The 26,031-nt window shown below is 39.1% G+C and overlaps 1 protein-coding gene across 3 annotated transcripts in view; it reads left to right on the top strand.

Annotated features, from left to right (window-relative positions):
* ADGRD1 (adhesion G protein-coupled receptor D1) overlaps positions 1-26,031 on the top strand; it is a 160,093-nt gene that overhangs the window by 74,349 nt on the left and 59,713 nt on the right. For all 3 annotated transcript variants that reach the window (XM_035340879.1, XM_035340881.1, XM_035340880.1), the window contains 2 exons: positions 15,873-15,946; positions 17,884-18,007. In XM_035340879.1, coding sequence (XP_035196770.1) covers positions 15,873-15,946; positions 17,884-18,007 — 198 coding nt within the window. The remainder of the gene's footprint in view (positions 1-15,872; positions 15,947-17,883; positions 18,008-26,031) is intronic.

The following is a 26,031-nucleotide window of genomic DNA, read 5'->3' as shown; positions in this document are numbered from 1 at the left end:
CAGAGTGCAGGTGGCTGAAGTGTTCTCCAGCAAAACTGAAAATTCCTCTTCACAGCAAATTAGACTGTATTTGTAGGAAGAGAATACAGCTGAAACCCATGGAAGAGATTAAGGAGTGAACAGGGCCATTGCACACAACCACCACTTTCCTATCCTGAATATTTTCTGGCACAAATTCCTTTTTGAATACAGCAGCTCATGTTTATATGCCTTGGGGCAGCCTGTATCTGGGTCAATCAAGAACAAAATTCTAGAAGATAGTGCAACCTGGAACAACAACAACAACAAAGTAAAAAAGTAAAATGTTCCCCCAAAGCAGGCTGAACCTTTGTGCTGTAAAGGGCTCTAGTCTGGAAGGCTCTTAATGGGCTTACAGCACTCTTAGGTAATGAAAACTGTCAGTATCTGAAGTCTCTGAGGGTGTTAATGAGAAATTTTGCTAGCCTTATAATAGAAAGAATGATCCAAACCTCCTTTAAATCTGAATAAAGACCTTAACCTCCCTAAATGGGCTTGGGATCAAGCCATAAATTCTGTGATGAAACTCACTTCATAGGCAGATTGAGTTGAATATGCACTTGGTGTATAGGAAGATGTGATGAGAACCTGTAACAAAGCTTTAATTACTGTTACAAGAGTCCCTTGATAATGTGCCTCAGACTGGGTCTAGGGCTGAGCAGAAAAGCTGCTGATCGTCTTGAAGGAGAAACTCCCTCTACACAGCACGAAGCCCGGACCGAGCAAACAGCTTGTGTAGATGATGGGCACTGGATACAATTCATCCTAATTCTCAGTGCTCACCCTGAAGCTCCTTATAGGTCCAGTGCAACATAAAAAGACTAACTAAGCATGACTATGACAGATCCATTTATAAAATTACATTAAAAAAGCTTGCTTTCAAAAGTCATGCTGAACATCCTTAAAGATCAAAATTTTATTTTTTAACTAATAGCAAACATTAAAGATTACATGTTCCTGAAACATATTGACTTATCTGAGCTGTTGGAAACAGCCTTTGGTTTCGGTGCTTTTCCTGCTCTCCAGAGGGTGAACGTGGAAACAAGTAGGAATTTGCTAAAGCAAACCATGAGAGAAGTGGGTTCAAAACTCCAAAAAAGGGTTGGTTGGATCAATACTTTGCTGATGGGAAATAAACAGAAATGAATCACTACTGTATAAAAAGGAAATAAGAGGCCTGGCTGCATTACTGAAGTCCTAAAGTGAATGCTGGGAGTGCTCAGAAGAGTCCCTGAGCTATTCTTTGCCTTCAGCTCTGTGCACTGGGTACATCTTACTTAAAACATACCTAACGTGCTGGGTAACACCAGAGGTAGCTGACTATTGTGCAGCACTGTTTGAAGAGAAACCAGTGGTAATCGTGTTGGTAAATAATGTTTCAGATGGGCTTTTGCTGCTTTTGTTCCCTTATGAAGTATGCTTAGACAGATTATAAATTCTTGTTTTTGTACATGCCTGAGTCCAAGAGGAAGAAAGAAGTGTGTTTTTCCTTCCCTTTTCCCATCTTTCTACCCTTCCTCAGCCTCTTCTGCCCTTTGATTCTGTGTAACACTAGGAGACCCTAGTGAAAGGTTGGCCATAAACTCTAAGATGGCATTTAAATTGTATTCCTTTGCTTTGTGTTGAGGCTCAAGGCTGTTTCATTCAGGCGCTTTAAACTCATGATTTATTAGTGAGCATAACCTGGGCTATACCCTATGGTGATCTTGGTCCCCACCAGATAAATTGCAGCCCGATGGTACAGTTTTATGAGGCTGTTTATGTTTTGTTCCCATTAACTGCGGCAAAGCCTTTTGCGTGCAGGGTAGTCCAAGAATTCAGTGACTGCATAGATGTCACAGCGTTGATGCCAATTACTGTGCTGAAGAGAATGTAAATACATCTCTAGGGAAGGATTTTTTTACTCTTTCTCCTCTTCTGACTTTAGAAATACTTGAATTGAATACTTGGTTTTGAATTACCTACCACGAGTGTTTGCAAAAGAACATCTAATCTGGGTTAAAAGAGAGAGAGAGAAAGAGAGAGACTGCATTGTTTTAATGAGCCCCTTTTTAAGGATTTCTAAAGGAGCATTAGATAATATGGACATGGGATAGATGTGGGTAGCTTGTGTCATTGTTGGATATAAGCATACTAGAAGTTCTTAGGTTGTAAGTAATAGTTGGAAGGAATCTCCTGGCTTATGTGGATTCTGTGACACGTTAACCATTATCCATTTATTAAAAATATATATATATTTTTAAGGCTGTCATCCATTTATTGAAATATTTATAAACTATAAAAGGGATGTCTTAATTGGAAGTGTGGCCCCACTGGATATATTCCCATGGACACCAGCAAGACTGTTTCCAAAAATAATGTTTAGTGAAGAAATGAAAGCTCCATGCTCCATGGTATAAAGCATCCGTAACTAGCACTCAGATGACAGTGAAATATTTGCTGTAATGTTCTGAGACATGATGTTCCTAGAACTGGACTGTCTTTTTAATAACTCTTAATCACAGCGGTACAGAAATATTGTGCCTTGTACCTACTGCAGTTACTGGGAGTTTCTCTCCTAAGTTCAGTGGGAACAGACTGGGTACCTCTGAGACCTTTAAAGCTTCTGTCACGCAGCAGTTTGCTGAAGGCATTTGCTTTTTGGTTTGTAATTTTTTCAGAAGCTATATAGAATTATCCGAGTAAATTAAATTGTGCAGTCAGCCATTTCTGTTTGCATATGATTATAGTTTTGTTAGGTCTAAAAGCATTTCCCCTATTTATGCAATGTATTTTACTTAAAGAAAAAAGAATAAAAGAAAAGATACCAATTGATGTGCTGGGTGCCATGTTGCAGCAGCTTACCAGAATGTGGCACTCTGGCATATTGCTTAAATATTTGCCACTGCATCTTGTTAAGATGCTTAAAAATCCTGGTTACCAAACAGTGAAATTTCACTGAAGTGCAAGAAAGAGAAAGCAAGGGGGTGCAGCAGCATTTCCAATGAGGCAGGAACATGAGATTTCTCATTCTTTTCCCGTTTTAAATTGTTGTGCTAAGTAATCGACAAGAGAGCCTGGAGATTTTGCAAAAGTCTTTGCCAAGCTCTAATTACCATAGCTGCATTCCTCAAACCATTAGCTCAGTTTCCAGAGGGACCCATTGCTGATTTCAGGAATCACATGGAAAAACTGAGCTCCAGACAAACAGCTCAAAATGGGAGCTGAGTAATTTTGGAGGCATTTGAATTTATGGCAGAAGATGCCTTCATGTGGCACTTTGCATTGTGCCCAGATGAATTGGCCAGCAGGCAGTAATACCTTACCGGGCTGCTTGCTTCTCTTCCTCAGCCTGCAGCAGCACGCTTTGGATTTGCTTCACCGCCCTGATTCAGCTGCATGCAACCCTTCGGATCAGGTGTTCATGTAAACTTTTAGCTAAGGTAAAAGAAGAAAACTCGGTGTCATTCACAAAGTGGCTGAAGACTGAAAGTTGAACGTACCCCTATTTTAAGAATTTAATCACAGTTATGCTGAAAAGAAATGATACACTGAAACTTGAGCGCCCCAGCTCCTCGGGAGCGTGGCATTTATCGCTGTTCTGCCAGCACAGCCTTGAAGTTGCCCTCGTGTTCTTGTGGTCCCGAGGGCTGTGGCTGTGCCAACCCTTGGCCTTGCACGGCGAAGCCATCAGCAGAGCCAGGGGCCCTGATTTAAATCACAGCCGGCTACGGCTCTGTCTCCGCTGTATCAGCAGCAACGGCTCTATCTGCATTATGTCTAGAGCCGTACGTTAAACTTCACTAGCTGCCATTCTCTCATTAAAAAAAAAATGAGTTCAATGGCTTAGTCTCATGTTACTCAACTTTGTAGCTAGAGCTAATGGAACAGGCCTCATTCCAGAGTGGTTCTCGATTCACTGGATGTGGCTGATGCACAAATCAAATAGTTCTGGCACCCTCACACTTCCTGTGAGTGAAAAATGACATTGAACTTAATAGTTGTGTGTGTTTCATTCTCATTCATGCATCAGACTAAAAGACAACTCATATTTGGCAAATGTACAGGAATGGGAAAAAAGATTCAAATCAGAGGAAGAAAAATGTAAATGTTCTTGACAGATTTTTTTTTCCACATAAAAAGAAAGAAAGAAAGAAAAAATGCAAGCAATGGAAAACCATGAACTTAATCCTAGAAATACCTAGTCATGACTGCTTGATATTTTAGTAGGATGTTACAGTCTAAAAAATAGTCTTTCACAAAGCCTTGCAAGAGGGTGTGTTACATTGCTCTGCAGCTTAAGAAGCGTTGCAGAAAAGGATTTTTGTCTGTGTCTGAGGATTAATATTAAACCCAATGTAGTGCAGATTTGGGTTGTATCTAAGAGAGCAATCCTGCTCCCATGCCTGTACTTCCTTGTCTCGTTTATTGATCGTGTTGCTTAAGACAGCAGCTTTAGCTTCTTAATGTGATAGAACGCTTGCTTTTTTTTTTTTTTTTTTTTTTTTTTTTTTTTTTTTCCCCGGGTCACTTTTTCTCTGGGTCTGTCTGGCTAACAAACCAAACATCTGTTTGTTAGAAATGAAACGAAGCAGCATGCTTACGTCTCCCACCTGGAGTTTGGGGAGAAAGATGTCAGGGGAAGAAAGCCCCTGCATTCACTGGGAACTTAATTAGATATTTAGATGATCCAAGGCTGCTTATCAGAAAATGACACAGTATTAGGCTGTATGTTAACACAGACTTTTACAGTGGTCTTTGCAGATGATAGTTGCTTTTCCCACTGTGCAAAGCATAACAGGATTGAGAAGATGTATTTTATTCTGAGATACTACAGATTAAATCGGTAGGATAATGGATATGAAAACAAACACACAGAGTCAGGAAAGAATGAATGAAAAGTCAGGTAATGAAAGAGAATTTGGGAATAAAACCAAGTATCCTGAATCCAAGTGATTATTTGATTACATAGAATAAACATTCCCTTATGTCACCTAGTGGACCTGAATATCTTGGGGCTTAAGCAAGCATAAAGTTTTTGCAATATTTTCCAGTCTGGTTACAAAAGCCTTATCATAGAAGGACTGTGCACTGTACCTTTCTGAAAGTCTTTGTCATGAGATGTGGCATTGCAATTGGAATGTTTATTGTTCTCTGTCATTATTTATACTCCATTGCCTCAATTGACTGTCTGTCTCACCCGCTCTCCAGAGATTAGCAGAGTCAGGGACAGGATAAATGATGATTAGTAGCTAGTCAAGGGATATAAGAACTGAAAGGGTCAATATAAAACAAAGCCTGCCACATATAATTCACAAAGAATGTGAGGCATTGCTTTTCATTCGCAACGTTCGCATAGCCAGGATTTTAATGAGAATGGAAAATGCTAACACATAAATCCAATCCTATAAAAAAAAATTAGCAACGGGTGTACTGAGTGGTAAATATTTTTACCATTAAGCCTGGTACTCTGTTTGTGACATGAACTATTAAAACTCCTCCTAAAGCTTTCATTAAATCACGTCTTCAAAATGCCCTTTAAAACCTAGGCCTTTGTTTATATAGAAATGTTAGCAAAGATGACAGTACAAATACATAATGATGAACCAATTCATGATCTTACACGATCATGTTTTTTTTTTTTTTTTTCAAAGGACACAATGCAGACTTGATCAAATTCTCACTGAAACTCATAGAGGGGCTTCTCCAGACAACTGAAGAAGCTGATGTTTTCCTTCAGGGGTACATTTTTTATTTTCCATATTAGGGTATCTGTGACATAAACCAGATTCCCGGTATGTGCTTAACACAGAAAACCAAAAGCTTTATGCCTGTGCCTTGAAGGCCTTGCTCCTTTGGTGCTCACTTAACTCTTGTTGCATTGCTCTCATTTCCGTTCTGCCTCGCCAAGGGCTGCCAAGCCCTTGCATATGCAGGTGTGTACAAGGGAGATGGGACTGTGCTTCAGCTGGAGCCCTGGGCAAAACCTCACTGGCTTAGCTGAGATCCCAAGGGAGACTCAGGGAGCCTTTCCTGGGACCAGCAGCCCTTGCCCGCTTGCCAAAGAATCACAGAATCATTTAGGTTGGAAAAGACCCATCAGAACATCAATTCCACCCATCACCTAACACTGCCGAGTCCTGCTTCATGTGCAGCATTTGGCCGTATCAGACCTCTTGCAGTCCCAGACTGCCAAAGCTATCCATTCCCACTAGGTAAGTTTGTCCTTGCAAGTGAAGTGCAGAGCACTAAAGTCTTCACACATGCAGTATTCCCAATAATTCCATAAACACTCCATTGTTCCTGTTATCATCATGCAGAGTACATTAAATTTTAATTATCACTGCTCTAAGCTGTCAGAATCCTTGTGCTCTTCAAAATAAGGACACAGACTATGGTCTTTGTGCAGGAAAATTAGGGCATATTTGTGCTGTTTCTTTCCGTGTACTTAGAAAAGGCAATATATATTGATTCTTCACTTGGAAATCTGGTAGTTTTGGGCTAACTACAGTGGCTCATTGTGTGAAAAATTGCCTTAATAGAGTCTAAAGCCTCTTCCATAATACAGATGAGTAAATATTGATTGATTCAGCTTATAATTAATACTTTCAGTCTTGTGAGCAACATATGTTTGCTAATCCAGCCCTCATTTGTGTATTGGCAAAGAAGTATGCAAAACTGAAACAAACAAAAAAATCCCAGTGGGACTTGCTGTTGGGTTTTGTAGTTTTGTGTTGTTTCTGAATTCAGGGCAACTTCTTGCTGGTGCTGGTGCGTGTTAGTTGTAGGGACCGAACCTCTGTTTCAAGGGTTTTCAGTTTCAGCTTTGTGAAATCTACTTATCAGCAATCCAAGTGTGTTTGGTTTGGGATACGAGTGACTGTGACTGTTCTGCAGACCTTGGAACAAACGCAGGCAGGCACTGCCCGGCTCTCTGTCCTGCTTCCCTCCTGTAGGCACTGCCCCACAGTGGGCAGCGTTACCAGCACCTATCCAGCTCGTCCTGAGTTCCCCCAGTTTCATGTTTCTGGTTTAAATTCTCTCTGCCCAAGTCACTTAGGGATTGTGAATCACAGCTGCAGCTTAAATGTTAAATTGGGTGTCTTGAATGGTTCTCATCAGATGCAAATATTTCTCTTAAAAAAAAAAAAAAAAAAAAAAAAAAAGCCATAAGGAGGAAAAGCCTAAGCAATGTTTTGGAAACTAAGAATTGTGGAAATATTACCTAATAGGAAAAGTATTCTTAAAACTGATTCTACTCTGTGCATCCCTTTAAAGGATTATGCTTTGTGCCTGCCTTCTGGTCCCTGTCACAGCTCCTGTCATTGCCTCGACATTGCTTCCTGTTACAGAGCTGTGCAATGGGCCAGGATAGTTGTATAGCAAAGGGAAATATTTCTGCCTATGTCAAAATATTATAGGTGAATGGGGGGAAAAATCACTTGTTTACCTCTTTCACTATGGTTCTGTTGGATTAGAAAACGTCCATTTTTTAATAGCCTTTTTAATATGAATCGAACCAGTTGTTTTCCTTCAGCAGTACTTTCACATGAGTTAAGAAAATTAGAGGAAGCTAAAAAAGGGTATATGGAAGGGACATCTGCTTATTTTATAAAAGCAATGCATTTTTAATATAATAATGCGGAGTAGCAGAAAAAGGCATAGCAAAAAGAATAAAAAAAATACCAAAAGACACTGTTGTCCATTTCATTAAGCAATTTTGGAAAGTTAGCATGGTTTTGTATCAGCATGACCACAAACTCTTCTTTATTATGTTGATTGTAAGGTAGGTGGGGGAAAACTGAAATGATAGTTCATTTGTCTGTCCAAAAAGGGCCAGTAAGGTTCTTGCACCTTATGTCACTGGAATTTTGCAGGACTGGTGGATGGGTTGCACAGACATCTTTGTAACTATTTGCATTTATTCACATTTCAAAACAAAACAAAACAAAACGAAAAACAACACTTTTTTTTTTTTCCAATGGGCATAAGTATGCAGAAGCAGCAAAAGCAACATAATCTTGGATCAGATGAATGACCATGGCAAAAAGTTGCACTAACAACCAATCTCAGTTTGTACTACTTGAAGTAGTATTTTACAAAATTACTTCAAATGCCCAGGTTTGGGGTAGTTTTGTATTGTTAGCTTTTTATTGTTATTCTTTTATCTGTCCTGATATATTATTTTCATCTTGGTCCATCTAACACAGACATTAAAACAGTTGAGAGCATAAATGATATAGATGGGATATTGGTTATGGGATAGCAGCCCTGTAGAATTCTGTGTTCATGACCTCTCAGCAAACTCCTCCTCAGGTACGTCTAAAAATAAAAAGAGGGATATATTTCTTTTTATTTATTTACTTGCCAGTGTGATAAACTATTTTACTCAGTCCCTGACAATCAAGAAGGTTTTATTTTTCTCTGAAGTGTGAAGTTCTGGCTGCTCTGAGTGTGTGCTAGAGGGGAGAGAAGGGAAGAGCAGAAATGTGCTCTGCAGGGCTGTGCCCACACATCCTGCTGCTGCTGCTGCTGCTGCCAGAGTACCCTAGAAACACTGCATGAAAACGAAATAAGGTCTTTTGAGCAAGGAGTTACTGCTTCAACATGGGCACCTTGAGTGAAATAACTTGCATTTTAAATTACCTGATTCAAACCAGACCTGTTTAGAGCCAGACTGCATCCATTAATTCTGGAGAGGTAATACCCAGTTGGAGGTTATGCCCTGAGCCAGGTGGAGGCTATGCACAGTGTCCCGAGGAGTTTTGTGGCAGTGGCTCTGCATAAACAATTCTATCAATAACGCATGGGAAAGAAACTGGCTCTCCTTTGCTCTCATTTAAATTGACGTGCTAAAACTTAAAGAAGTGAGAAAAAACATGTCCCATGTGTTTAGTATTAGTAATTTAGCTTTGCAGCCCTTTGTCCATCTTTAGATATCTAAACAACCTGCTGCTTTAGAGGGTTGTGTATGGATAAATTTTGTACTCACACATGGATATATAACTGTTTAACTGTAAGGACATATCAAAACCAGCTGACAGCTAGATTAGTAATTAATCACATGATATTATTTCTAGAACAAAAACATTCATATTTGCACTTTGTAATTCTTTGGAACAGAACAATGCTGTAAGGGGCATGAGAAATCATTTTTCCACTTAAGCGTAAAATCTGCTTTAGATCATCAGTTCAATCCTCTGTTTACTGGTACTCAGGTAAGGAAAGGCTGCCCTGCTGGGCCCCATTTCTCACTGACGGGCATTTTAAAATTTTAAACATCAAATATTTACTGATGTAACTTGGTTGCTGCCCAAATTGAATTTCAGATGTCCTTATCCTGCAGTTTCTATTTGTGCAACTCTATGCATCTCTAATGAAAATAAGCCTTCTCCTTTCCATGGCTATTTTTTAGCCTTTCTGTGCTTTCCATTTATTACTATGATTTACGACAATATTGTGAGTATTATTAATCCAGATTGCAGTCAATGGGAGTTTGGCATGCTTTTACACTGCAGTACTGTCTTAAATAGTTTTGGCTTCCAAGCCAAAAGAATTTGCCATGCAACTGCTTGTCTCTGCCCAGTGTTAACAAATACATACAAAGCAATCATTGTGCCCATATGCACCCAGGCCAAAGAGAAAGGAAAAGGAAAGAAAGATATTGTTGCATATTTGAGATCTTTGACATTGAGGAATGTACAAAAGCATTGTCCATAGAGGATCCGTGGCTTGGTGAAGCTGATCAAGGTACTTTTTGATCGGAAGCTCCTGAGTCCGGACCTCACTACTCACCCACTGATTCCATGCTGTGTTAACTGAGGGATCTACATAAACATATCCTCTATGTTAGAGTTGGAATTTTTTAGCTGTAAAATTATAGAAAGGCCATTTGGGAACAATGTATGTGTGTTTAGAGAGACTGTAATCTTAACTCAAAGGTTGCAGTCAGCTTCCATTGCCAAAATTGCTCAACAGTTCAGCAACTTTCCTTGAGCCTTCTTGCGAAACCTGATTTTTATGCTATTTAGCACCCAAAAACAAAGAGAAGAGCTATTACCTTTTTAATACTTTCAAGACATTGCACCTAGCATTTAGCTACCATTTAGCAATCATTGCCCCAACTTTTGTTTGTGCTATAATGATTATCTGCTCTATAAAGAGCTAACCTGAAGTAGATCAAAGAGACAAGCGGAAGGGAGATGAGCACCAAGGAGTAGTTTCAGTTCCTGTAGGCCAAAAGCAACTGCTTTGCAGATGCACAGTGCCTGACAGCCGCACTGAGATCTGCAAGTGCTCAGATGTTATCTTGGCAGCTGCTCCATGAAGCCCCTTGCTCAGTACCATAAGAAAGATGGGATGCTGTTAAATGAATGGCATTTTTATTTAAAAGGATGCAGAGTTGCTACTCTAAGAAAAACAGCAAGATCTTTTGATGCTGTACATATTCAGAAGTAATCTGCTGTGCACAGTAATTGAGAAAAGAAGTACCAGGACAATTTCCTCATCCGTTCCCTCCTCATTATTTTCTTTCCCTCTTTATAAAAATATGATCTAATAGAACAGCCAAGATATTTTTCAGTCTGTTGCTCATAGGTGTTTTTTTTTGTTTTTTTTTTTGTTTTTCTCACATTGCTTGCCTGATAAAGCAGCTGTTGAATAGAGAACTCTGAAAGCTATGGAAAGCTATTGGAGTAGTATTTGATTAACAATATTTTTGCAGGAAATTGATATGTTGACTCTCTTTAACCTCAGGTGAAGGAAGATTAAAAAGCAATCCATATTCAATTATATATGCCAACCTGCTCAGATTTTATATGCCTTTATAGGACCTGACATTTCACTGTTTACTTCCTTTATATTAAAGTCCTCCACTCTTTGTATTACTATGCTTTTTTAAAACAAACAAACAAAAGCCAACAACAACAAAACCCACTACAGCTCTATGTCTGTTCCATTAAGAAATATACTCTGATGGCTTTCATGCTGACCCTGGGAGCCTATATATTATGCTGCATCGCTTCAGTGTGTGTGTGCTGGCATAGCTCTGTTGACCACAATGGAACTGTTGATTTACATCAGGTAAAGGTCTGGCTTTTATGCACAATACCATATCATACCTTGTAGATAAGATAAATTCATTTTTGTATGATTTGTAACAGTTTTTTCATTACATATGCTAGTTACATTTTGAGTGAATCAGTCAGATTCTAAATTAGAATGGTTGGGTGATCTAAATCCCAGGTCCTTTGCAATGGACACAACTTGGAGCAAAACAGCCAATATAGAAATAGGTAGTTATTCTTTCTTTCCATTTTCTCCTGCCTTTTTTTCAGGGAGCTGAGTGGATGAATGTATCTTAAAGTTTTAATTTTCTAAGTAAGAGAAGTAGATTGTGTTAGAAGGAAAAACAGTGGTCATGTGGTCCTGCATAGGTCATGCGAACAGTTAGGATGTCACTGTGTGGACAAAAAATCCTTAAATTAATAAAACTAGTCTCTAACTTATTCCGTAAATGAGAATCAAGGTTCATTCACAGACCTGTAAGAATCTTTCAGTGGGGCTGTGAACTCTACAAAAGACACAAATGTACTGACAAGTGGCTGGTTTGTGGTAGAGCCCTTTCTTAACACTTTCAACATAATCCACAAGATTATTGTGGATTGAGAGGACAAGGCTTCAAAATCTCTGAATTAAAAAAAAAAAAATCTGTATTTTGTAAACAGATTCAAATAAATAAACACCAAATTAATATGGTAAATTATCAAGTGCTTGGGATAAGAGGAAGTCCAACATTAACCTTTGGGCTTGAAGCTACTGAGTTTAGACCAATGGCAGATCTGGCCCAAAGAATTCTCCTTCCTCACATTTGAGAAAAGTATAGATTGAATTAGAAAGTGCACACCCTCCTCCCTTGGTGGCCCCTAAGTATTTGTTTTCTTTTTAAATTTGGGGGAGGAGAGGAGAAACAAGCTAATCTCACAAAGGTTCACCCCACCCTCTGCTTGGCTTCTCTTCCTTGGCAGAGCTCCCCAGCAGCAGCTGGCTGGCTGTTTTTCTTCTGCAATTCTGTTCATGACATTTCCTGCAACTACGGTTTTCTGAAGGTTTCCAGCAGTCCTTTCAGCCCCTCACCCCCTTTTTTGGCCTCTCCCCCCACTAACTGTGGCCTTGCGCCTAGTTCCCAGCAGCTTAAGTACCGTATCCCCATCACACATCCACGCATACACTCTACATACCCTCAACACATACAAGGAGTTTCTGTGGCTTGCATGTAAGTCTCACTAATTTACCATAAAACAATGGTTAGAATAAGGGATGCTGAACCACAATACTTCTGCTGGGGGTTTAAATAGAGACAAGGAGCTTACACCGTGTTTTTCAGTGACATGGGTTGTGTTCCTGGCTATTGCTTGCCAGTCCCATGCCCTTTGTTTCATTTAATGTAATTCTTTTTGAAGCTACAACACGTACACCTCTCCATGCGGAAGACTGGATAGAAAGAACTGAAATTAGGGAGAAGATGACACACAGACCCTGCATTACTAAGCATACTGGTACTTTATCTCTCCATACTACTAAAAGCTGCATAAACTGTCCTTTCATAGGCTTTTATAAACATTCAAGTGACTTATTCTTTTAGTGTAAAAGCCTACTTGTATATTAAGTTCTTTGTTATCAGTGACATTAAATCAATATCCTCAGTGCTACAGGATCCAAGTCACATATATACTGTCACACATAGTTTAACTTAAGAAATGCAGTATTGAGACACTGTTCGTTTTTCATAGAGTAATTTAAAGTTGAGCTGTTGAAGATCAGTGAGGGTTTATTCCTCACTGTGGCCAGTTTCTTATATGTTGGGTGGGTTTCTCTTCTGTTGACAGTTTTATTAGAGTTTCAATGAATTCCGAGAAGATGAGTGTTACGCAGTTATCACGAATAGCACTGAAAAAGCCTTGTGATGCCTGCATTGTGCGTGTTAAAACACTTAACAAAGTCTTTAAGAAAATTAAATAGTTGAAGTGGTATGGATTCTTTTTGTATACACATTATATGTATTTTTTTCCATGTGGGTTTACATACAGTTCTGGACAGCTCACAGTCCAGAGACTGTATAGGTTCACTTGGTGTACTTCTTTGTCTAATGAGTGACATCTGTGTTTAGAGTCGAAGATGGAGAAAAACAGTAATTTGTCTCTTGCCAGAGATACTTAATTGAGGGTAAAACATACATCTGGGATTTATTTGTGTGAAAAGATACACAACTGAAGTATTATGTCTTATTCCAACCTGACCCTGCAGTGCTCTTTCCATTTAGTACATTAAGAATCAAGAGATTTATCTACAGATATTTCACAAGACAGAAGTGACAGTTATTGTATAATCTGCTATTACAGCAGATCTCACTCCCTCCTTTTTTTTTTTTTTTTTTTTTTTTTTTTTTTTTTCCCAGCCACTGCTTCACTCTGTCACGAAAGTGAAGTAATTTGTAATACAAACTGACCATGTATTCTTTCAATTGCTGACTTCAGGAAAGCTATGTCATGATGGACATAACATTATATAGCATAATGGGCAAACATTATGCTATGTGCCCTTCGTGCTGGTAAAACAAAGTGAACTCTGCCAATAAAACTCTAGGTTAACTGAAGTTGCAGAAGGCATTTTTCCAGCCGTGGGTTGTATCATCAGTCTTCTGCAGTTTCTGAACTTGTGGTCTTCAGAAGTACTCTGAACAGCAAAAGGTGGGATTAAGGGAAGGAAGCAGTTTCTGAAGGGCACTCCCTGTTTCATATGTGGTTTGGATGGTGTGCAAGACCCCTGCTGTAGTTAAAGATGAGGCTCATGACAGGGCACTTTCTGAAAAGAATGGGCAGTTCACAACTGATGGAACTAGCAGGGAACATACCAGTGAGCTCTTGGGGCTTTGTGCAGGACCTTTAGAGAACAAGAAATGGTGAAGGGCTTTCAAAGATGAGGAAGGACTCCCCTGTGTTTAACATCATATAGTTGGGCTTACTGTATCTCTGTAACCACATCTGGAAAGAAAGTGGCATGAGTGGACCAGGAGTTATATCAGTGAGACATCTCCAGGCAATGGGGGGCTCATCCCATTATCACTTCAATGGTGCCACTCTCTCGTGAGAATAGGTCAGCAGCTCTGTGCCATGTCCCCCATCAGCATGAGGACCGCATGTAGCTGGGGTTATAATGAATATTGGCAAGGATAATGATTTCTTGTTCAGGGCACTTTGCCATCAGACCACATTTCTGGAATTACAAATAGGTACAAAGTAGTAACTGCCTGAAATGCATAGGGGCCAGGTTGTTTAATGAGCACTGGGGAGAGAGACAGCAGGCAGCGCGGTCTTCTTCCTCCACCTGCTTGGACTCAATTTCAGTCTCAGACACTTTAAATTTTACTGTTTGCTTTGCTCCCCTCCTGGAAGAAGGCTACGGGAAGTGACTAGAGCTGAGGGGGAATATAGAGACCCTCAGCAGATAAGTGGCAGCGTGTCTTCTCAAAGCTCCACTTCTGGGAGTACCCGACCTGCAATCTCAGCTGTTTCTATGATGCAGTCTTAGGAAAACCAGGCTCAGTCAGGGAACCAGAAGTTTTATCCAGATGTTGCTCAAGCATGTAAGAAAATTCCATTTATGTTATCCAGAGGTGTGAGTTAAGAAGATATAAATGGCCTTATCTACAGCACAGCTACTGGGAATATGTGGAAATCCAGCATGAATGTCCTGGGTTAGGAATGTTTTATTATCATTTGTAAGGAGGGAACTGTACTACCTTGTGCCTGACACTCAGACTTTTAGACTTGTGGGAGAGGAGTAAGAAGATTACAGAGACTTCTTGTACTTGCTTGAATTTCAGCATGCTGTTTTTTTTTGTTGTTTGTTGTTTTTGTTTTGGTGGTTTTTCTTTGCTTTTGTTTGTTTGTTACCTTTTTCTTTTTTAAAACGAAGACGACAGTGCTCTCTTATTTTCTGGTTTGACAGCAGTATTGATTTTGTGTTGCAATAATCTGAGGGCTGTTAATTCACAATTTGTATTGAAGACTTTTGTAATTAAAAAAAAAAAAAAAAAAAAAAAAAAACGGCCTGAAGGTAGGATCTACCACAGAGTAGATTTGGGGGATTTTTCTATTAAAAAGGGTAGAACAGATGCTAGAAACCTCTGTTTTGCATATATTGTCTATAATGAACTAATAATTCACTCCAATATTGTTTTAATCATTTTGTCATGAAACTGATGTAACAGAGTGGAGAATGAGGTTTCAATCCATTCTGAATGGAGGAGATTTAATGTTGCCAAATCTGTTTGTGAAAGATAAAAATTATGTCATCATACTGCCAAAGTCTGTTAAAATAAAATCTTGGATTCTAGCGTTGCTCTTTCAGTTTGATTGTATATTTAAAAATAATCACTACTGTGAAAGAAAATGTATGTGAGTTGGTCATTGTAATGCATGCATTTCAGTGTTATTAATCCTAAAATATGAGATTTTTATTACTTAATGTGAACAAACCCCAAAGAAGTGAAATATATGCTGAAAAAATTAACACATATTTGTGCTTATGTACAATAAGGACGTCTGTTTTGTTATTACTTAAATGGGATGCCAATTTCTCACTCCAAGTGACATGAATTTAATTCCAGCATGTAAACGTCAGACAATAGCAGCCCTTGCATGTTTGGGGTTTGTGTTAAAGCTATGAGAACTGAAAAAAAAAATTGCTTTCAGTAAGGTGGTTAATCGAGAATGTCTAGGGAAGTTATTAGAATAATAGGAATTTGAACTGGTTGAACAGTGGATTGTGGTTCTTTTAAACATTCCTTCAGGGCTTTTATTTTCTTTTTGCAGACTCCCAAACAATACAGCCTAGCACTAAATAAGAGTAACAGAGTTCATCTTTACTGTGCGTTTCTGGACTATAGGTATGTTACATAATTTCAATTTTTTAACTTGGTTTAATCAAATTGCACATAGTTTGTGATGCTACATATTACCTATGTTCTTTGTTGTCTGTTATTTATGGAAGTAAAGTAATGAAGCTATGGTTTACAACAAATGCAATCTCACAGTGACTTTTTACTATAAATAGGAGGATTTCTTTTCACTGACTCTGTGTTAAGTAGGTGATTGAGAGATTGAAAAGTGTTGGAATCAAAACTAAAATGCAGACTGATACTGATCATGCTTATGATGGTTTATGAATATATCCATTTGAGCAGATGCTTGGATGTTTTAAGATGGCAAGCCTCCAACAGAACCATTGTTTTCTGTGGATCTGTGCCCGTTTCACAATACCATGTGAGATCTGTATTTAAGAGCTGTGAGTTTTGGCCAATTCATGCAATGAAGAAATATTATGCCCCTGAATGCAAACTAGAATAAAAGGTAAATAACTGTCACCTTAAATTTCACTCAGGAAATAGGAACTATGGAAAAATAGCATTTTTTTTTTTAAAGTTCTGAATATATTTAACCTGTTATTGATTTCCAAGCATGCTGCTCTTGCTGTGTTAAATGAGAAAGAATAAAAATAGTGAATTTTGAATTTCATGGGGATTAACTGTTTTTGAGCTGTAATAATATAAATTTAATTGGTGTACCAATGGCCTGCAATGCTGTGATCCCTCCTATGCAGCATGCACATGGGAAAGTCACTGTAATTGTTTTATTTAAGTTTTGTTTCAGGGATGTTGAACTGTCCCAGCTGTTAGCAGTTACTCATCGTTATGGTTACTCACAAATTACGATAAATTAGAAACAGATTTTACTGAAGCAAATTAATATGGTTGTTCCTGTATGCTTTTCCACTGAGGCCTGTGTCTTTGAGGCTTTCCCTTGGAATAGACACTGAAATGTGAAATCTGTCCTTCCACATGAGTTTTATTTCTGTCAGGATAGTCAATCTGTCCTTCGACATGAGTTTTATTTGTGTCAGGATAGTCTTATTCCTTAGTGCATGGTAGTTAAAGAATAGGCAATTGGTTGCTGACCTACAGAAGACTCCCTTTGAGAACTCAGGGAGGTTCCAAAGGACAGAAGAAAGGTGAGGTAATACCTATCTGTAAAATAAGTACCAATAAAAACATCACTCAGTCTAGCCTGAGGACCCAAAATGATATAAAAAAATAATACATAGTTAAGAAACAGACAGACTTATGGTGCGTGGAACTCCACTTAGATGTGAATGTGTGGCTCCTATGTCCCCACTCTGTGGCAGGGCTGTGTCAGCACAGGGGTTTCCAGGTTTTCCCAGCTCCAAGAATAAGCAGTCCTACGAGGATCGCATCCCTGCGCAGCACTGGGACCGAGCCACGCAGTCAGGCCAGACGTAACTTCAGTGGAGCAGGGGCTGCTCTTGCTTTCCCTGAGAATTAAGTGACAAAAACCAATCAACATGGATGGGTTGCTAGAAATCATGCTCAATCAGTCTAAATTACTTTCTTTGACAGGATGAGTGGGACAGTGAATAAGAGGAAGGCAACAGATATGATATGCTTTGACTTTTGCAGGATTATTGAAATGTCCAATATGGTAGTTCTCAAAATACAAAAATTTGGGTCTAGGTGAAATGCTATAAACAGTTTGCAAAATATGAAAAAATGCACTTATTTATTAATTATAAAACTGGGAGGAAATTTCTAGTGATGTTCACAGAGGGGTCTGATTTTGGCCCTCTTCTGGTCAATATTTTTGTTAACCATTTTCATGATGGAGTTGAGAAGACACAGTGTTTGTGAATGCACCAGCCTGAGATGGCTTTCAGCCCTTTATATCTCCTGTACAGTATGATGCATGTCGAATTAACCTCAATAAGATGCATTTTGATAGAGATTATGTTCCATTTTTGTGTGCTTTGCAGCAATGGAACTGGTGTTTGGTCTAATGAAGGTTGTATGCGTGACAGTGGGGACCTCAACTACTCAGTGTGTCTATGTAACCACCTCACTAACTTTGCCATTCTGATGCAAGTGGTGCCTCTGAAGGTGAGATTAAGCAACGGAATAACTCTTGTCTGTTCAAAATACATCAGTTGCATCCTCACACCACACCAGTAAGTGATTGTAACTGGGCTCATTTTTGCCTAACTCAGATTTATTCCACAACTTGCTGTCTGGGATGTTGTATTGCTATTTCTTGACTATACATGTTTTCTAAAATTTTTGGGAGCTGAAATGGAGCATGGAGTGAAGTACCTCTGCGGTAGGTCGGAATCCTAAAGCAATGTACTTTATACTCACCCTTTTAGCCTGATTTTGTCAAGTACAGACCAGCCTGTTTTTTACGATTAATTTTCAAGACTGAGGCAGCTGAGGTGTGTCTGTTTAAGGCTTTTGGTAACTAGAATTGTGGAATATGAACAGCTGAGACTGAACTCCATGTGAAGCGAGCTCTGCTGCCAGCTGGTCCCTGTCATTTGCTGTGCCAGCTTGCAAGAACCTCCCTGCTACTTTTCCTTCACCTAGCTGCCAAGCAGAGGCTTGTGTAGAAGAAGCAGGAGAAAGAAATGGCAGTTTTAGACTTGAAACCCCTTATCTGTAGTTTCTCTGTGCTCAGTTCCTTTGTCCAAAGAGCTGACAAGCAAACATCTTCTCAGCCAGAACATGACTGGGACCTTCTATTTGATGCTCATGCTCATCCCTGGTTTCAGATGATGTTTGATGACAAAAATGTCACTCTCCTCACCAAACACATCCTTGTCTTCTGCCACAGAAGGAGCAGAGCCTCTGCTCCTTGTAGGTGAAGTGCTGGCTTGTGCCTGCTGAAGGACACCCTCTCCAAAGCTCAGCACCTGGCAAGGCCAACCTGTGCTGGACCTTAGCAGGCAAACAGGCAGCACTGTCACAAGTACAAGAAATATGGTTTTACTGCTTTATTTGTGTGTGCTACCGTCAGGGAGGATCCAATGGAGGTAGTGATAAAGCCCTTTTCTGGAAAACCCTCAGTTGATAAATAATGAATATATAATATAAAAGGTTTACAGAGAGTACATTCAAAGTAAAGCATTAATGATTGTCTGTCAAATTTATACTTTCAGGCACATTGTCAGCTTTCTACAGACAACATCCTAACAGTGTAAATTAACAGACTGAAGAAGAGCTTCAGTAGGACTGTAGGAGTCTTACTGTCACATTTATCACTGTGTGCTACTAACAAGTGTGGTGTCCTCTGTGGTACAGCTAGAGGGTTTTTGTCAGCTCTTTTGGCTTGAGTGCACTGTGTATGAGGCCGTGTCTCAGGCTCCCGTTAATTGGTTTGAGTGATGGGTTTGCCTTTATTTTAGACAGTAGCTTAGCTTAGCCGTGAGATAGGTACTTGTGCAGCATGGGCTCGTGATGGCACCACAGAGGTTCTTGCAGATAGAAACACAAGTCAGCTTGCAGCATAAGGTAACCGTAACCAGGGTTATCCCACTGAGCTGCAGCAAAGTCTTTTTGAGGAATGAATGATCCAAAACTGCCATTAGGAGTTACTGATCAGTAACACTGTTAGCACAACTGCTCACACGGCAATGCCAGTTATATGGTGTGATGCCATCGAAGGCAGGGTCACGGTGTAGAACAGCATAGTCTGCTATCCAAATAATTTAATTAATTCCTGAGGCCTTTGTACTGGTAGAGCTATTTAAAGATGGAAGGTAGCTTGTTTGGGTCACCCAGTTTTCATCTACCCATTATTGTCTTTCCTATTTGTAAATCACCTAATGACCCCAGCTGCTTTCCAAGTATAATTTTCCTAGGAACTCTTTGTACTCATATTAAAATGCAGCTTTGCCTAAAGAGCTTCACACTTGTAAGATAAAAATAGGATGGCAGAAATATACTGTTATTAAAACTGTTTTAAAGAGCTATATACAGAGATTAAATGATTTAACCAGGATTAAACTGGACATTCACCAACTAATTGCTGGTGAAAGATTATTCAGTTTTCCACTGGAGAATAGTTCTGAAATATGTAACTTTCAAACAAACTGAGTTGAGATTGTTATGATTAATGAGATGGTAGAATAAGTTTTAATATCATGCAGTATCAGTAATTAGAGATTTTTTTTAGAGATTTTAAGACATTTTATATCAAAGTATTTGAAGTCAAATTTTCTTGAAGAGATCTGAAATGCGTAACTGGGAAGCATGAAGGCACTGTCCAGTTTCTCACAGTCATTTAATGGTTCTGCTTTTAGTATTTTCTCTCTTCTTAACTGTCTGTTCTAATTTGCATCTGCCACAGTTTTTTTTTTTGGAATGTTTTTCAATTGTTTTTTTTATTTCTTTATGATAATTTAGAAAACATAATGCAAGTGGGAACCATGATGCATAAAATCCTTCTCTATGTGATGCAGTACTGGAAAAGTCGATCCTGAATATTTTTTTTTCTTTTAAATTAGATTTAATTCATGTATTTTTCTGTTATAATTTTAACACCTTACACCTAAAATCCTATTTCTGAACAAGAAGGTAAATTATACATTATTGGCAGGGAAAGCGAAAGGCTGCAAGGTGGGAGGAATTGCCTTGCGGTTGTATTTCCAGTAGAGAGTACCTATGTTCCTTCTGCAAATGCATGAGAATTTGGAAAGCTTGTTGAAGATGTCACCAGAAGATTGTGCAGGCTAGGAAGACAATATGTATTCATTTATGACTTTTTAAAGTTCGGCTAAACATTTTTTTACCTGTTCCTCAATTGGCAGAATTTAAAAATGTGTTGTGGGGTGCAGAAATCCTTGTTTACTAGCCCACACAGCAATGAGCCTGAACGGCACCTTGGCACGGCTGCCTTGCCCTGTCCTCCCTGCTGGAGGGAGGTGACACTGAGAGTGGGCACAGGGGGAGTCTTGGCTAATGCTGCCACGAGAAAGAAGAAGGATGTCATCCCTTCAATTTGCCTAAATTCCTGTTCCTCTTGTTTCGTTTTTATGTAGTGCATCTCGCAGAGTTCATCAGAAAATCTCATCCCAAATCTTTGACTAAAAAAGATACTTTAGATTGGCAGATTAAGACTATTTTAAGGTATTATTTTTATCCAGTGGGGAAAACAAACAAACAAAAAACCACAACCAACAACAATAGTATTTTCATTGTGACATTGGTATGAAGTTAAGATCTGGGGAAAACAGGCCCTTGGCTTTTGAGCTATACAAGCAGACTGTGCTCAGTTATAAATTCCTAAAACATTTGCTTAGTATTTGCTTCACATGTCTAAGCAATAGAGCCTACTGAATCAACTACACAATTGGAAACTTCTCCCCAGAGTCCTTGGAAGCCTGTTAAGTAAATGTTAATACACTGTGGATTTTAAACACAGATATACATGTTTATTCACAACATTCTGAAATTCATGAGCCAAGGTTCAAAGGGCCCAAATAAATCACCAGTTTGAATACAAGATTGTCAATGCTCTAAGAAATTGTTAACCATGATGTTATATTAGATCTTGAACTTCTGAATATTTTATTTTTCTTTTTATAAGTAGTGTTTCACTAGAAAAAAGAGAGGGTAGGGGTAAGCTTCTGCCCACATCAAAACAGTTCTATTTTTATAGCTGTTATATACTTATGGTCATATAACTGCAACTGGATGAAATTTTTCCATGTGAACTATATATATATGTATATATATGCTAGATTCAATTTCTTACAAAAGGGGGTCTTCTTTTAATGGAAAATGTAAATGAATTATCAGAAGTGGAATGCCTGTAAACTGTAGAGGTTTTAAAGAAAGGCTGTATTCTGTTTCAAAGAGGTGCCTTCATTCTTAATCAGAATTCTCTTTTGGGTGCCTTCTACTCCCATTCTCTTATGGAAGCCATTGTTTGCCTTTCTCCTCGTCATACTGATAAATGTAGCTGTTATAATAGCACAAACAGGCAGACATCCTCTCCAAGGGCATCACAACAGCCTTTAACATAATGCACTTGTTGGCAGAGAAAAACTTTGATGAGGAAATCCATGAACACTTGAGACCAGTTCAGTGTGGTATGTGTTCTGATGCTCTCAGCTCTTCCTCATGATTTTATTTATAATTGATTTTATTTTTGTGTAAGAAAAATGCATAAACTTTCTATTGAGACATTGCAGGTATTTAAAGAGAGTTTGCCGTTCAGAACTGGACAGCAAGAAATACTGAGTTCAGGTGAAGCCAAGCTGTCTCTAAGTAAGGAAGACTGAAAATAAGTGAGCTTCCTCAGAAGTAACCTGCCACATAAATACTTGTGAGCTTTTCTTCAGAGAGCTGAGCTTCTATGATAATTGCTTGCTAAGAATGGTGACTTCTTCTTCAGATATGTTAAATTTGAACAAGAATCTCCTTGGTTAATCTCCTCTTTGTCCCTTCCCATGGTCAAGTCTGGCTTTTTCCACTTGTAGCATAGCACGATCCAGACCCCGTCAGTTTGATGCACTTGGAACCTGCCCTAGTGCCTCCCTTCCTGCTAATACCATTCCAGTTTATTTTCACACCTTCACCAATATTCTGTATATTTGCTCTCTCTATATATTTGCATAGTTTTTACATTTCTTGTGAACACAAATGACTTTATATATTCTCCTATATAAGGAGGAATCTCTATATAAGATTCCTTATCATTGCTATTTTATTATACTGTAGAGATCTATGTTCATACTCGGTATCTGGCTTGAGGAGGAATCACAATGTGTCATATGGATTTTATTTTGTTTCAGAGAGGCATTTTTATGAACAGATTTGTAGGATATCAGGCATCTGGCAATGCTTTCTCTTGAAAACCTGAAATATTGTGAGACAAGGAATGCTGACAAACTGTTAGAGGTTTATGGGGTAGACTGTCAGGTGGGCCTAATTTCCAGGGAACACAGAAATGCAAGAGAGGTGTAAGGAAGAAGCTGTGAGATGTAAGGGATGTTTTATGCCAGTATTTCACAGAAAGAAATTGAAAGAGAGCAGTGATGAGGGAAAGTTTTAAATTCTGGAATGTTAACTTAAATGTGAGAAAGTGAAACCCCACTCTGATATCTGTGCACTATACAAGAGTGTGGAAGAGAACTTATTTGAATGCTGTGAATTAGCTAAAACTGAGCTTGGATTACAAGCAGAGCTGAACACTACTCCAGATTTTAAATTAGTTTCAGCAACAGCATGACTGCAGTAATGCCGCAGTGATTGTGGAAGAACAGTACTAACAATACTGCTGATGAGCCTAAGGTCTGTGTATGCAGCTTAGCTGCTTTCAGTGATGCAGGGGAATCACAGTTGTAACAAGTTTATTTCAGGAATGAAAAAACAGTCTTGGAAAAACTTACAACCATGTGGAGCTCAGATGTGAGGTTGGCACTGACCTGTTAGCCTGCTGATGAACTGGCCACGTGGAGTGCCAAAATTATCTGTGTCTTTATCACTCTGCTGTTATGTCTGTATCACGGCTGGCTCGAATTCAGGCTTGCTTGCTGAGATTTGTTTAGGTTTTAACTTGGGAAATAATAACATTTGCTTGGAGTTTTGGAGATTATTGGCAATCAACTTGTTTAAATAAATAAATAAGGCCAAGGTAAAATGTGACCAAAGACGAGCAGAATGTTCCTAAGGGACATGTTCAGTGCTTGATTGCCTTTGTGAGGTTGCATGGATATAATTAAGGTCAGGACAACATCAGCATTTGGAAACTCGGTTGAGAAGCATTTTCAGAACTCTGGTCAATTTAGTAAGATAGAGAATTTTTATAAACGCACCGCCCCAACAAAATATGTCCGTGGGACGTTCAAAGCAGTTGTGCAGATATTAAACAGCTGGTGCACCCTCCTCTGGGAAACTCATTGCTCTGATCAAGCTCCCCTTTCTGATGGGGGAAAAAGATAAAGTAAAAAATAGCAAATTCTTGCTGGAGCTGCACTCTCAGGGGTTCATTCCTGTCTTTTGCCTTCCTTGATTCACAGGCCTGTGTTCTGGCTTTCACCTCAGCCACTGCTCGCTGCAGTCAGAACAAACCTGTGCTGCCAGCCGCCCTGCAATGTTATCATTAGGAAGACAATGGTGCATTAATATAGCTGTGGTAGGAAAAATAAACAATCCATTTAGTTTGATGTGTTTAAACTGGTTTATGTTTGCTTCATCTGGAAAAAGTCCAAGTAGAGGGCACCCAGGGTCATACTTTGGTGGTTTTCTTGAAGTACTACAGTCCTCATTATGCAGCAGATTTTAACCTTGATAGGAAGAGCTGGATCGGAAGATGGGAGATAAGATGTTTCCTCAAGTACTTATCCTCCATATCGTCCACTTACATAGGTCCTGGGGAGATCTCAGCACACAATGCAACCTCCTGCACCCAGCACCTGGTGGTACCTCCTGCTGGAGGGGAAATGGTGGAGAGGGCCCGTACCCTGGCTGGGGAGGATGGATGAAATCAGGAGGAGCGATGTGGGCGATGTTCCTCTGGCGCAGTCAGACCAAGGGATGTCACAAGGCGCTTCCTAGCCAGCAGGAGTCAAATCCAACATGGAGCAAGCCACACTTCAAAAGCACTCCAAAGAAAATTCAGGCACTATTATTTCATTTTGGGCAGCTTTACTTCCTCTCATCAGTCAGTGGGGTCCTGTGCTACTGCCAGCAAACATGCCAGCCATCTGGGAGTTTTTATTTTTCTAGTGATCCAACAACTACGAAGCATGCCAGGCTATTTGTACCATCTGCCACATAAATGTCATTTCAGCAAAAGGATGCTGGACACCTGGGGACCTAGAGTTCCAAATCCTTTTAGAGGGGAAATCAGTGTCTCCCACAGCAGAATACAGGTTGTTTGGATCACCATCTAGCAAGAGACCAATGTAGGACAAAGTAGTAATATTTATGGCTCATAAACAGTTCTCCAATTCTCTCTTTTTGGTTTCTTGTGGGGCTTTTCTCTTTCTGTCTTTTTGACTGTGGGGATCCAAAAATGACTGCACTAAGGCTCACAAGTGGATGGACATTTTCAGCAAAGTAATCATGTCATACAATCTCTGGCAGAAATTGTTCAGCTTTTTAAACATATTTTCTACATCTTTAAAACCAGAAAGGAGCTCTTGTTCCATAATTCAGAAAGGAGGATCAATGCATTTGAAGCTGCCTACCAATGGGTTTGAAAGCAGATAAGAGTTTATGAAGGTCAAAATATTTAAAAACTTCTTGGTCTTGCAGCTGGAACTATACGCAACACATAACATCTTTAGGGAGCCCAGGATTTTGAAGAGACTTAGGGATTTGGCTGTGGGCTTCTATTTACAAAAGGAAGGACATCTTCTTTGGGGATATATATGTGTTTTTATGTTATTTTTCACTGTTATAGCTGAGTTTGAAAGCAATTTTGGACAACATATGGGTGACTGAGAAAGAACAAAGTTCATCTATTTGTGTTTCTGAAGGTGGTTTTGAAAATGTCCTAATACTGTCAAATATTAAAAAATATGGGGCATAGGTGTATAATTTGTAAGTTTGGTGTGTTATTTTCCTAAATCAAATTTTGCAGTTATTAATCAAATATTGCACTCAGAGGACATCAAAATAGCAGTCTGAAATGAGGACTTTTGTTCTTAAAATTTTCAGCCAGCTGAGGTTCAGATTATGTGCTGGAATTGGACAATGAAATGGAAGTAACATGGCATTCACTGATTTCTGCTGTTTTGTGATTTTAATATAATTACATTTCTCAGCATGTTTTTCATTGTTAGGAACATAAAAAGAATAGTGCCTTAGTCCAGTAATTTTTCTTTCGTGTTGCGTATTTAAAAATTGGATAGGCATTGCAATTTTTTTGGTCCTTGTTTATTACCATTGACAGTTTATTTAATTGAAGAGATCTCTGCAGACAGTTTAGACAGCCCTTACCCACCAGATGAACAAAGATAAATCAGCCTATGTGTTTATGCTAGGATTGCTTTGTACATTTTCTTCTTTGCTTTTGCTCACTCTCTCTGCTTTCCCCTCCATTTTATTGTAGTAAATATTGTCCCCATGGAGGATCTCACTGATGTGCTCACTCTGTGATTTGCATTGTATTTCTTTTG

The sequence above is a fragment of the Oxyura jamaicensis genome, chromosome 15 (genome assembly GCF_011077185.1).
Source record: "Oxyura jamaicensis isolate SHBP4307 breed ruddy duck chromosome 15, BPBGC_Ojam_1.0, whole genome shotgun sequence".
Lineage (NCBI taxonomy): Eukaryota > Metazoa > Chordata > Aves > Anseriformes > Anatidae > Oxyura > Oxyura jamaicensis.
Note: the sequence above shows the minus strand (reverse complement) of the source record. Positions and strands in the feature narration are given on the sequence as shown.